Raw genomic sequence first — 12,837 nt, forward strand, 5'->3', positions numbered from 1 at the left:
AAACTTATTCAGAACCATACTAGCTATTCCCTCAAAACTTTACTGTAAGATGCAAAAGGCATTTATTATCCTATAATTGCAGTTGGCTCATCTCTCCTGCTGTTGAGGCGAGTATTCAATTAAAGTGAGAATAAGAGCTTTCTGAGCATTGACTGAGTGACCCCGGCCCTATGAGAAACTCAATGAAATAGCGACAAGCTTACTCGCTGGGAGTCAGCCAATTTGAGAGGCCTAGGTTTTAGTTCAGTCAAGGCCATGAACCAGCCATGTGAACTTGAGCATTACCATTAACATCTCTGGCTTCTGTATTCTCAACTGTATAATGTAGGCAAAGGACTAGAAAATCTCTAGGGCTAGGTCCTTGTAGATCCATACGATGTGGAGAATTATAAAGAGGAAGAACCTTTTTTTTTTTTTAAATCCTCACCCAAGAACATTTTTTCTTTGCTTTTAGAGACAGAGACACACATATCAATGTGAGAGAGAAACATCGATTGGTTGCCTTCTCATAGGTGCCCTGACTAGGGCTTGAACCCGCAACCTGGGTACATGCCCTGACCAGGAATGAAACCGATGAACAACACTCCAACCAACTGAGCCTTCCCAGCCAGGGCAGAACTAACTTTTTTTAAATATATCCTAAGACACTGGACTAGAGAATTTACATATCCCAACAGCCCTAAGAGATAAGCCTTTTTATTACCACTTCAGATGAGTTAAGAGGTTCAAGATGACAACAAACAAGTTCAAGTTCAAGAACCAGAATTCACACTCAGTCTACTCCAGTGTCTGTGTTCTTCTCCTAGAAGCACTCCACAGCATGGCAGTGACCTGATGCCGCTTCTCAGCAATGTACAATCCCTGTAAGGGAAATCAACCTCACGGATAGGAACTCAAGGACAGCATCAAACAGAATAAAATACAAACCAAAAATCTGAAGTAGACATGACTGGCATTACAGTGCAGCAACACACATCACTGAGCACATGCATCCACGGCACTCACACCAGCAGGGCCACGCATCCTTTTTGGGTCATTCAGGAAATGAGATCGTTTTCCGTATGTCTGACTCCCGCATACCAAGGGAAAACACCCCTGAGGAGAATACAAGGTCTGGTGAGCCTGTAGATTTATTGAATACTTCTTTCCGGACTTCACTGGAGAGGGAAGTGTTTTTTAAGTTGTTCGTCCAGATACCTGAAGTGTAACCTTTTGAAGCTTAACTTTATTTTATGCCAACCATTTTTTTGTTGGAGAGCTTTCCATAATGCATTACATTACTTCCTCACTTCCTAAATCTCATAATTTAAAGTTTGTCTTTAACTAAGATGTCACTATTATTATCATATATACCATCAGTCATTGTGTGGTGCCATACAGAGGGGTTTAACTCTATATACATGCCCTTCCGATGAAGCTATGCTTTCGGGATTCTTGTCATTTTTTATCAATTTTCCTCTACCACACTGTTAGAGAGACATGGCCTGAGGACAGAATACCTGACTGTGACTCTGGCTCAGACACAATGAACAATGTGACCTCAGGCGTGCTATTTAAAAGCCACGGGACTCAGTTTTGTCATCTGTTCCATAAGAAATTTGGGTTATTCTTTCTTAATCCGCTCTTATTACCTCCACAGTACATCTCTCTCTCTCTCTCTCTCTCTCTCTCTCTCTCTCTCTCTGCTTCCTTCTCTACATCTGCTCTGAAAACATGCTTCATTATAGCTGTTTGAATCCAGAAATTTATGAAGTAAAAGCCAAAATTCCCTCTTCTTTTAAATTAATTAAAAGAATGCCAGTATGGTCACACTATCGGATGAGAGGAAAAGAAAAAAGATTACTCCTTTGGTAGCGGAGGACAATCAGGGAACACCTGAGAACACTTCCAATAGATTCCTAGAAATCACAGTTTTAAAGATGTGCATGAAGGATGGCTTTAAAAAAAAAAAAAGGACAACATTATGTTCATGGATTGTTTAAAAAGTTGTAAAGGAAACAAAAAGTTGTGCAAGAAGAGACTGACCAAGCAGTGATGCAGGTGAGGTGTGTACTCCTGAGGCTGGACGGGATGAGAAGATACAGCCTCGGCCTGTCACCCACTTAATTAAGGAGTAGTCAGGCCCTAGGGGAAAGAAGAGAGGCAGAGAGGGAAAGGAAAGTTTTCTTAGAAAAAACATGAAGGGCTCAAAAGGAAGCCCACTGAAAGACAAAATATGACTAGAGAACATCGGGTTGGTGTCAAAATGAAATCCATGAACATTCGTTCCAAGGTAGGTAGCATGGCGTGAACACCTGGCTGTCCCTGCTAGGACAGGAATGGCTAGAACAACCCCCCTTCAGAGGAGACCAGAGAGGGAACAAAAGTCAGGAGTTTTGGAAACATCTCCAGCTACTCTATGCCTGCCTCTCAGCTTGGCTTACCTGAACCCTACCATCTGCCCAGCACTCTGAGTTTCCTGGTTTTCTTCATAGCCACGGCTGTACTTCAGAACAGCGTCATGGAAAACGCTTTGGAATTGCAGTCCCGTGATGTAGATTCTGGCCCTACGGTTGCCAGGTACAGCCTATGAGATCTCTGGCCAATATATCACTTAACCACTCTGGGCTGCAGATTCCTCATTTGCAAAATGGAGAGAGAAACTGCATCCTTGAGAGAGTTGTTAGGAGTATATGAGAGATAATGTAATAAAACACTTAACACAAGGACCACTCACTAAATGATGCAGGTGATGAGGATGAAGGAGGAGGAAATAGAGGAACTATAGAAACAATGACCACTAAAACAGCACACAAGCACCTTTAATCACATCGAATGGATAATGCTCCCAAAATATAAGTGTTCTACAGTTTTCCATAATCATAGTCCATAGGACTGGGCGAGCAGTTTTGTGCACCTGGAAGGCCACACCCATCAAACACAAGCTAATGCCTTAGTCAGTCCCCTTTCCTGACCATACTCTGAAAACTCCACTTCATTTAGGCAAAGACCAGGCTGAACTGTATATTTTCACAATCTAAGAAGAAAGGATCATCAAGCAAATAATATATTTGCCATAACATGCGTATTTTGGCATTGTAGGAACAGTTTCAAACACATAGTAGCACTCGCTCCAACAGATGACGTGAGTCATTTTTGCCTCTTCTCTGAGGTGCGCCCTGAGATGCCCAAGTAGGCAACCTTTTATTAGTTTGGTTCCCGTATGTTCAAAAATCAATAAAACCGAGTTTGTTTGGTAACAGGCTATAATTCTAACCTCTCACTAATTCAGTCTAATGTTTTTCTCCCTGAATACTAGGTCTGGCAGCGAACAGTCTTTAAGCTACGCCCCTTCGGGCATGTGAGCCGTGAGTACTCTCACACCCATTCTGTTCAACAAATACACACAGAGACTAAGTTCTTAAACACATCTAAAAACAAACACAGCAGTGAAGGGCTCTGTCAGAAAACAAACTCCAGTCTTCTTTCTAAAGTAGCATTCGCAGAGGAAAATATGTCATCTGTATATCCCACACCCTAGGGGGCTTCATTTGGCACCGATTCACTCTCTGGGAGATCCCACACCAAAGGGCAACTTTGGAAAATCGATAAGAAAAATGCAACTGCTCTTCGGGTTACTCCCAACAACCCCTTGCCCCCTCACCCCCAACCTTCCTTGGTAGAAACGCAGCTCAACTCAGATTTATAGAATTTGGTTTATTCCTACCTTCCTCTGGTGCACCCGCTGGGAGTATTTTTCACACTTGACTTGCCTATGCTAAGGAGGAGGTAAGCTACTTTTCTAGGACCAGCTGCCAAGTTTTTGGCTGCTACTGTTTGAAACAGGGAGCTTACCGCACAGAAATTGAGGTATGCTTGGCTGCCCCTGGATAAAAGAGCCTATGGTCCACTCAAGGATTCCTCCAAAAAAGTCCTGATAACATGTCCGGTGCCCTCAGCTCAAAGCAGAAATACCAGTCCCTCATACGCTGAAAAAGAAAAGTACAGTCGCATACCCCTCTCTTACTGTGTAAAGACCTCAAAATAGGATCTCGAAGAGACATCTGCACACTCATGTTCACCATGGCTTCCTTCACAACAACCAGGAGATGGAAGTAAACCAATGTCCATGAACAAATGAAAGGATAAAGAAAATGTGGCATCTACCTTAAATGGACTATTGTGCAGCCTTAAAAAAAAAAAGAAGGAAACCCTGCTGCGTGCTATAACACGGATGAGCCTCAAGGACATTATGCTAAGTGAAATAAAAATAATGTATGATTGCACTCATATGAAGTATCTAACGTAGTCAAAATCAAGGGCTGGGAAGAGAGGAGGGAAAATGAATGTCTGGTGGGTAGAGATTATAAGGGTTGCAAGATGAAAAAGTTCTACATCTCTGTTGCACAACAATGTGAATATACTGTATTAACATTATAGTATATTAACATTACTATACACTTAAAAACGGTAAAGATGGCTCTGACTGGTGTGGTTCAGATGGTTGGATACTGTCCCACAAAGCAAAAGGTCACTGGTTCAATTCCTGGTCAGGACACAGGCCTAGGCTGCAGGTTCAGTCCCCAGTTGGGGTGAGTGCAAGGGGCAACCAATCAATGTTTCTCTCTCCCGTCAATGTTTCTCTTCCTCTCTTGCTCTCTCCCCTCTCTCTAAAAATAAATAAAAATTTTTTAAAAATTTTAAAAAATGGCTAAGATGGTAAATTTAATGTTACATGTTGTACCAAAATAAAAAAAATATTGCTGCAAATGGTGCAAATACAAGTCCATCAGGCCCTTCTCCCCTCACCCCCTACTCCTACTCCTTCCTCTTCTCACATCTAACAATATACCTTCTCTGCCCAATTGCCCCCCACTCACCATCTTCCTCCGGCACGTACCTCCGTGCCCTCATACCAGCTGGCTTGTGATTAAAATGGACCACGCTAGAAAGTGCCACTGAGAGTGCAACCTATTGTATCAAATTTCCTTGGCCTTTTATAGGGCTGAGAACCAGGAGGCCTGCGTAGCTCTAAACCTGGCTCGGTCACCAACCAGCTGAAGCAAACCATTTAGCTCTCTGGACCTCCTCTCTATAAAAATAAGACATTAGCCCAGAGATCTCTGAGATCTGTCAGCTCTTAAAGTCTAAGAGTTCCCTGATTTGACTGATAAGAAACTGAGGAAAACAGAGAAGGCTGCTAATCTGAACCTTCTACAGTGATTCCTGAACTCCCTTTGTTGTATCTTTGATTCCCACCCCCCCCCTTTTTTTTTTTTTTTTTTTGCTATCTTTGTTGAGACAAAAAAAGCAGTTCTTGAAAATTTTATCAAAATAGTACCAAAATTCTGCTGATGATAACTTTGGGGCAGGTACCCAGGGAGTGCTGTAGGCCTCCCTGAGACAGAAGTGCAACCCTATTAAATACTTTGTACAAACTAGTAGATGAAGGTGTTAAGTCACCCGAGGGTGCACGAGGACAGACAGAGGAAAGGACAATGACCTCATCCCATGCCTCCCTTCAAATCAGCAAACATTACTGAGAAACATTTCTGTGTCATGTGCCAAGCTAGGTACTAGGACACAAAGTTAAGCACCATTAAACTCAAGGAGCTCAGAGTCCAACAGGGGAAACCCAGAGAGTCTTCCAGTTAGTAGCAAAATCAAAAGAAATTTCTTCTGCTAAGAAATTCAATCAGCACAGAGGGCAGGGAAAGAGGGACCAGGGAAGTTATATGACTAGGTTTTGTTTTCTGGATATCCCTCCCCGACTAAAGTGCCGTGCCAAGCCTTGTGGAGCACTGTGTCTACTGGGCCATAACCACTTTCCGCTGCTACTTGGCTGAACTTAAAACTGAACAGGTGACTTGAAGGTGAAGGCTGATGATGGAAAAGACAGCCTCTTCCTTCTTCCTTTGACCAGTACAGTCAGCCACTAACTCCTCCGAAAAAACAAAAATCATCAGATTTTTTATGTAGTTAGCTGCCCCTGTCATTGCATGTAAACAACCCCGAATGGTCAGAAACGGAAACATTTAACCTCTCCTGAGGAAAGTGCCACTACACAAGAGGGCAGTCCAATGAAGAGAAACAGGGCCCAGTGATAGTTTAGGTGACCTTGAGTTAGTCAACCTGTCGTCTGTAAAATATGGGGCTGATATTAACTTTCCTAGGTGAGGGAAGCATGCTTAGAAAACACAAAAGGAATATAAAAGCCACTGTCATGCATACATTGGCAACCAGCACCATATAAGCGATGCTTAACTCAGAAACTTTCACCTTGGGAGCTCCACCTAAATGGTACACTACTCAGAAGTAAACAAAGTCCCTTCCCTCTGTGGCTCCCTCTGGTGAGGCTCCTCTGTGCTCCATCACCCCAGTTGCTGAGGAACTGCCTGCCTGTTGACCAGCTGCTTGTAAAGAATGAGAGAGCAAGTGAGGAAAGTTTCAGGAGCAGAGAAGAGTGAGGGAAATCTCTTCACATCCAGAGAGCTCTCTATGTCACCCGTCTCCAGCGCATCTGATTCAGCAGCTCATCCTTGAAAGCTTCTGACATCCCGTCTCCACTCCACAGAAAAGTTTATTGTTTACTAAACTCCAGAAGCGATCCCAGTACTTGCTCGCAGGTTACCAGCAAACATATTTATTATGCACTGTACCACAACCCAAGGACTAAATGCGACACTGCACACACCACCAGAACATTTGCAGATGACCTGGAATAATCCCACTCCTTGATCTCTAGTGCTTATTGTTGGAACATTGTGAATTAAACTCCTTGGAAAAAATGCACTTTACATGTGTGCTGAAACAGCAAGTCTGTTAAGTCTGTATACTTGTTCCATATAGAACAATCCAAAATACGATACTTCTACTACTAGTGAAGAACATTAAATTTATTTTTTAACTACACAGAAATACACAGTCATGAACAGAGGCACCTAAAAAGAAGTCAGAGGCTAAGTAGGAAAAAAAAAATAAGCAAACTATGGCTTCAATTTTATGTCACATTTAAGAAAGTGTTTTGTCGGGGTTTGGGATGGGTTCTGAGTATGAAAAGGGGCTAGTGCACTCTTTTCCCACTAAAACACAGCAAAATGAGCCACTTGGTCGCACTTCTGCCTGCAGCACACAAACATAAGCCTATCAGAATGGTAGGGATAATAATCTCTTTAAAAGAGGCATCAAGAAAAGTCAAAGATTTTTTTGTTGTTGTTTCACCCTAATATTACTGCCCATCATTGGCCCAGGTTTTCCTGGTGTCAGATTTACTGGCGAGCTAAATACAATTTACTGATTTAATACCCTATTATTTAGTTACCTCTGTTTGTGGTATGAAGTGTCAAATAAATTACATTATCCGTACCATAGGATTTTCTGAATTTGTTGAAGACTAATTTACACAGCAAAAGAAACTGGTTTTGAAGTGTCAAAGTACCCTAAGTTCTTTGCTCTGACACCCCCTCCACCACGGAAGTATTGCTACCCCCCAGATATGTATGTTCACAGAAGCCCCAAAGTTCCATTGGGCATTTTTGCAAGACAAAAACAAGGAAACTCAATTGACTTTTTCAGTTCACACCAAACCCATGAAAATCTTTCCTGATAAGAAACTCTAAAATTTGAGTATAAGTATGAAAACTTAGTAAGCCAATTTGATAAAATACTGTGTTTCCTCTAAACAGATTCTAATGGAAAAGCAGTGTTCAAACAGGAATGGTTTCGTTAATTCCCCGTAGATGAAGAAAACAGGTTATTTGTTCATTATTTCTACAGTGTCTACTCAACGAACACACACTAAATGGGCCAAACCAAAACCAAACAAACTTTAGCAGCTTCAGCCTCTCATAGAAGCAGAAGGCTTTTCCACCTGGCTACTAATGGAACAGTGAAATAAATAAAGTGCACAAGAAATGCAGCCATGGGAAAAATAATTGGGGGAGATGACAAATCATTCTGCCTCCTCACGGTGGCAAACTTTACAACAACTTCTGAGAAGCAAGGAACCGAAGCACCACCAGCCTAAATCTAGATAGATAGATATGCACAAACAAAACTACTTGGAAGCCAAGAACGGTGTTTGCAAATATCCAGCACCTTGCATTTGCAACGCTGCAAAACATGGCCAGAAAGCCGGGAGGTTTCCACTCTTCGATTTCCTCCCTGCACTGTCAAACAGGGAAGGTCATTTTGCCTGGTCACTCAGATAATTCCTTCTGTCCCTGCATCACAGGAGTTTTCTGCTTTGGGATTGCTCAACTTTCACATGCATCGGAGTAAAATAACCATTCAGCAACTTTATTCACCTTAGTTAAAAGGAAAAAGAGAGAGAGAGGGGAGAGAGAGAGAGAAAGAGAAAGACATTCATTGTGCAATGCCCAGGAAAAGCTGACACCAGGACTGTCTCTCCGACAAGCGCTTGCAATTACCGTCAGAGGGGGAGGGGGAGCGGGGGGATCCTGTCTCATCAGACCTAGGGAGTCCTTAAAAAAAGAAATGATTCCATCCCCAATAGGGGCCGGAGAACTTTTTTTCTAAGGAGACCACCCCTCGGGAACAAAAGTTACATTTCAGTCACATGGTGGGAGTAGGAGTAGGGAGCAGTTTTTTTGTTGTTGTTGTTGTTTTTTTAAGCGCACTAATTACGGGGGTGTTTTACAGTTCTAGAGACCACTCGGGCTCCTCCTGACCAATTGTGACGGGCATTTCATTGTCAAAAAGAAAGGGGGTAGGGTGGGGGCGATGGAGCCGACAGGGGGCTCGGCAGGGGAGTAGCAAGGTTACATACTAAGGGGTACAAACAGCCGCCACAAGCTGCATCTCCTTCCCTGGCTCCCCAAATAATTTCCTGCGATGAGAACGACTGCAACAGCCCCCTCTGAAGAGCCCAGCACGACTACCCTGGCCGGCGCAGCTCAAGGTTTCCGATCACAGAGAAGGAGGGGGAGAAGATCTTTACCTTAATGCTACACTGAGCAGGAGTCTCAGACATGTCTCACAGCGAGAAAGATCAGGAAGTTCTCAGTTTTTTTCCACTTTCCTTTCCTCTCCCCAACCCAGAAACGCTCCACGGCCAGTCGGACGCGGTCATTTAAGAAGTTTCTTCAGCATCTCTCCCGGCAGCCGCCCCGGGGGTCTGCGAGCGCGCGGGGCGGGCAGGGCGGCCGGCGGAGTTGGGTGCGCGGGGCGGCGGGGGCGTGGGAGCCGAGCCCCGGCGCAGCGGCGGGGTCTGCAGGTCGAGGCGCGGCGCGGCGACCGGGGGCGCAGCCCGGCCGGCCTCCCGCTCTCTCCTCCCACCCGCGGCCGGCGCCCCCGCCCCCCGCCCTCCCGCCGCTCTCCCTCGCTTGCTCGCTCGCTCTCTCGAATGTTTTCCTTCCTGGAAGAGAGAAACTGAAAGGCAGAACTGAGAAAGCTCTCTGCTCATTGATCTTGAGAGTTTCAGTGCAGAAACTGACGCGAATTCCCAGCACTGAGCTCTGTCTCTTAAAGGAGCCACCAGGAAATAAAAGCTCGGGTTACAACCCGGCATCGGGGAAATAAAAGCTGGCGGGGGGGGGGGGAGGGGGGAGGGGCGCCGACGGGCGCGCGGGCAGAGGAAACCCGGGAAGCGGGGCCGCGCGAGGCCGGGATGCTGGCTAGGCGGGCGGCACAGCCCACCCACCGCAGCGCGGCCCTGGCGCGGGCGCCCTCCCTCCCCGCCGCGCCCCTCTGCCGGCTCCGGAGCCGGGTTTCCTAGGCTGAGCCAAACAATTGCCTTGCTCAAGGAAAACACAGTTGAAAAACGTTATACCGGGGCCCAGGAAACCGCAAAACAGGTTTATTAAACGCCTCCCACCTTCCCCAGCTCCGTCTCTTTGATGCACAAGGCTTTCCCCCACAAAGCACAGAAAATTATATATGAAGTGACATTCCAGTAAGGACGCGGAATCCAAAGGAGGAAATAAAACAATAGCCTTTGTTCTGCTTCTCGACCGCTGCCTCTTTAAGAGAATCCACCAGGAAATGGGAGATCGGATTACAGCCTGCACACCGGGAAATGTGGGGAGAGCGGGCGCCGGAGCGCGACGCCGGAGACAAAGCCCCGGCGGCCGCGCTGCAGTCGCTGCAGGGCGGCCGGGTGGGGGGATTCCCTGCGAAGGTGGGCGCCTCGCAAAGAGGACAAACCGCGAGCGCCAGGCTGGGGCTGCGGCCGCCGGAGGCGGCTTCCCAACCGAGCACGCGTTCTAGGGAAGGGAAGGCTTCTGGGCAGTTATCAAAGACAGTTGAGTTCCTTTTCCTGACCACCACCCCCTCCCTTTTCCTCCCCGTTTCGGAATACTCTGTCCTTTTAAAGAAATAGCGGTCGCTACCAACTGAAATAGGTGGCTCGACTGCAAAGTTGACAGGATGTGTTCCTGAGAATAAAAGCCCTCCCCAGGACCACTGCTCTGAAACCGTCACCGGCCAATTGAAGGACTCTGCGACCCTACCAGGGATGCAATAAATGATGGGAAAAAACAATTGAGAGGAAAGTTGGGTCGGTGGAGCTAAGGGTTCTAGCCTAGGGTATGTATAGGTGGTCTGATTACTTTTTTTTTTTTTTTTAATTTATGGTCTCTATAGCCGCTATTAAGTATCCACTTCTGAAGACTGAGAACATTATAATTATATTTAAATCCTAAACTCTGCGAATGCGTACATGGGGTTTAATGTGTGGTTGTGTGTTATGTTACAGAGATACAGATATATATATATATATATGGGTGTGTGTGTCTATGTATTTATACGTAGATACCAGGACAGATTTCCCAGATTCTCGCTATCCTACCTGCTGTCCTTCACTTCTCCAAAAGTTCAGGCTTTTTCACGTGCTCCTGATAACACTCTGAACCAGAATTTATTAAAGGGATTGGGGAAGGTGGGAATACTCGGTACCGTAAGCACCCAGGGACCTCAGCAGTTTTTGTCACCGGGTGGTCTTATCCTCCCCAAGAGAGCTCATGTCCACAACAACTACTTTTGGATCACCTGATGCCTCCCCACCCCCAAAATTATCTATCTGCCTATAATCCCTGGGCTGATGTCGCAAACGTTGGTTCTGATGTCCTAATGCTAGGTTAAATCCTAGAAACCTCGGTTTCACTTATCAATATGATAGTTGGCAACTCACTCTCAGCTTCTGTAAATGAAGGTGCAGAATAGTAGCTATCTCGTAACATTCTGGTGAGTATTAAATGAGCAAATTTATATGAAGTGCTCAATTACCTGAATGTTACATATTATATGTGCTCAACTAATGTTAGCTTCAATTATTTAACCTCATGACTGATAGAACTCTCAACTTCCATTTCTATCTCTTCCTTATCTTCTCCAAGTGACTCACTGAAGTAGTAGTTTGAAATAGAACGTATTGCACGTAGTCCCAAAGCAAAATACACAGTACCAACTGTGGCAAAAGTTGGTTTTAGGCTAAGGATCAGCAATCTCTTTTTGTGAAGGGGCTGCTAATAAATATTTTAGGTTTTGTGCACAGAGCTAAAATGAGAACATGAAGTAGATACTTATATAACAAGAGAGAAAACAAATAGTCACAATTTTTTGACAAAATATAAGGGGTAATAATAATAATTGTAATACAGGTCTTATGATGAGAGGAATGGAACCTTTTTTGGGGGGTAGCCTTTCACTTAAACCCCAATTCAAAGTGTTCTCTATCATCAAAACTAATTGTAAATATTTACCTGTTAAAACTAATCTAGAACGAGATTTTACAGATTTCATTTTAAAAAATACCTTTTCACCCAGATAGGTACTGGGAAATATATCAGTCCATGAGCATATGATTTTTTGAGCATATTCATCCCTTAGAAGGCATTTATACAACTCTATTAGAATTCTGTAAATTCTTTTGATATTTACCCTATAGCATGCCATTACATTGCAGATTAATCACTTCCAATTAAAGGTTAGGTGGAAGTGCCTCAGTTGCACAGTTGCATGGATTTTAAATATGAAAATTTCCTTTTCACATACATCAAAATCCACAAACAACTGCTGGAACTGTAGTTTGAGTTGAGAAAAAAAAAATGCTCCAAATTTGTGTCCGAATGGAAATCTCAATTATTGTTTTCACTTTTGACAGCACTGGAATTGTATAGAGCAGATCAATATTATTTGTGTTTCATACAATGTTAGTTATATCAAAGTGATTTAATTGCAATATTAGCTTCACATATAGCTCTTTTGCCTTGTAGTTTTAGGTTGAAATCATGAAAACTGTTATTACATCTGTAACAAAAGCTAATTTCCAAAGCCATTCAGTGTTCAGTAATAGTGGTTGAGGGAAGTTCTTTTCATTAATTCATTGCCATTTGTCAATTGTTCCTCTATGCCTTGTTTCCTGACTTCTTGTAGGTAAATTGGGCTTCTTTTTCATATATTGTTTAAATTCCTAGATTATCTTTCTAGCTTTCCTTCTTAAATATAGTGATCATTCTCAAAATTACAATATGCATCTTTAATGATCACAGTCTACCTTCAAATAATATTATTTTATGACTATAAGAAATTTACCACAACATGATGTTATTTGTCCCTCTTCCATCCTTTGTATTGTCTTATATTTTATTTCTACATGTTATACATTGTAGGGTTTTCTGATAATTAAAAATTGTGAGTATAGGTATTTAATGAAGGTAATAAAATATATGTCTCTCATTAATTTGGCCAGATATTTGCCCTTTCTGGTACTTTTTTATTCCTTCTTGAAGACTATCATTTTTCTTTGGCCTCAAGAACTTTTTACATTTCTTGTAGTGCAGTCTGTCAAAGATGAAGTCTCTCAACTTTTATCTGTATGAGGTTGTATTTATTTTACAT

At 43.5% G+C, this 12,837-nt stretch overlaps 1 protein-coding gene across 3 annotated transcripts in view; it reads right to left on the bottom strand.

The window, feature by feature from the left end:
- Window positions 1-9,242, bottom strand: part of ETV6 (ETS variant transcription factor 6) — a 216,786-nt gene extending 207,544 nt beyond the window's left edge. For 2 of the 3 annotated variants that reach the window (XM_054591426.1, XM_054591424.1), the window contains exon 1: window positions 8,939-9,242. In XM_054591426.1, the coding sequence (XP_054447401.1) occupies window positions 8,939-8,971 (33 nt within the window). In that variant the 5' untranslated portion in view covers window positions 8,972-9,242. Of the gene's footprint in view, window positions 1-4,859; window positions 5,124-8,938 lie in introns of those variants that run through there. The other variant, XM_054591428.1, reaches the window with a different exon arrangement.
- Window positions 9,243-12,837: the final 3,595 nt, after the last annotated feature.

The sequence above is a fragment of the Pteronotus mesoamericanus genome, unplaced genomic scaffold (assembly GCF_021234165.1).
Source record: "Pteronotus mesoamericanus isolate MK-2021 breed Mesoamerican mustached bat unplaced genomic scaffold, CSHL_Meso_final scaffold_21, whole genome shotgun sequence".
In the NCBI taxonomy this organism is placed as follows: Eukaryota; Metazoa; Chordata; class Mammalia; order Chiroptera; family Mormoopidae; genus Pteronotus; species Pteronotus mesoamericanus.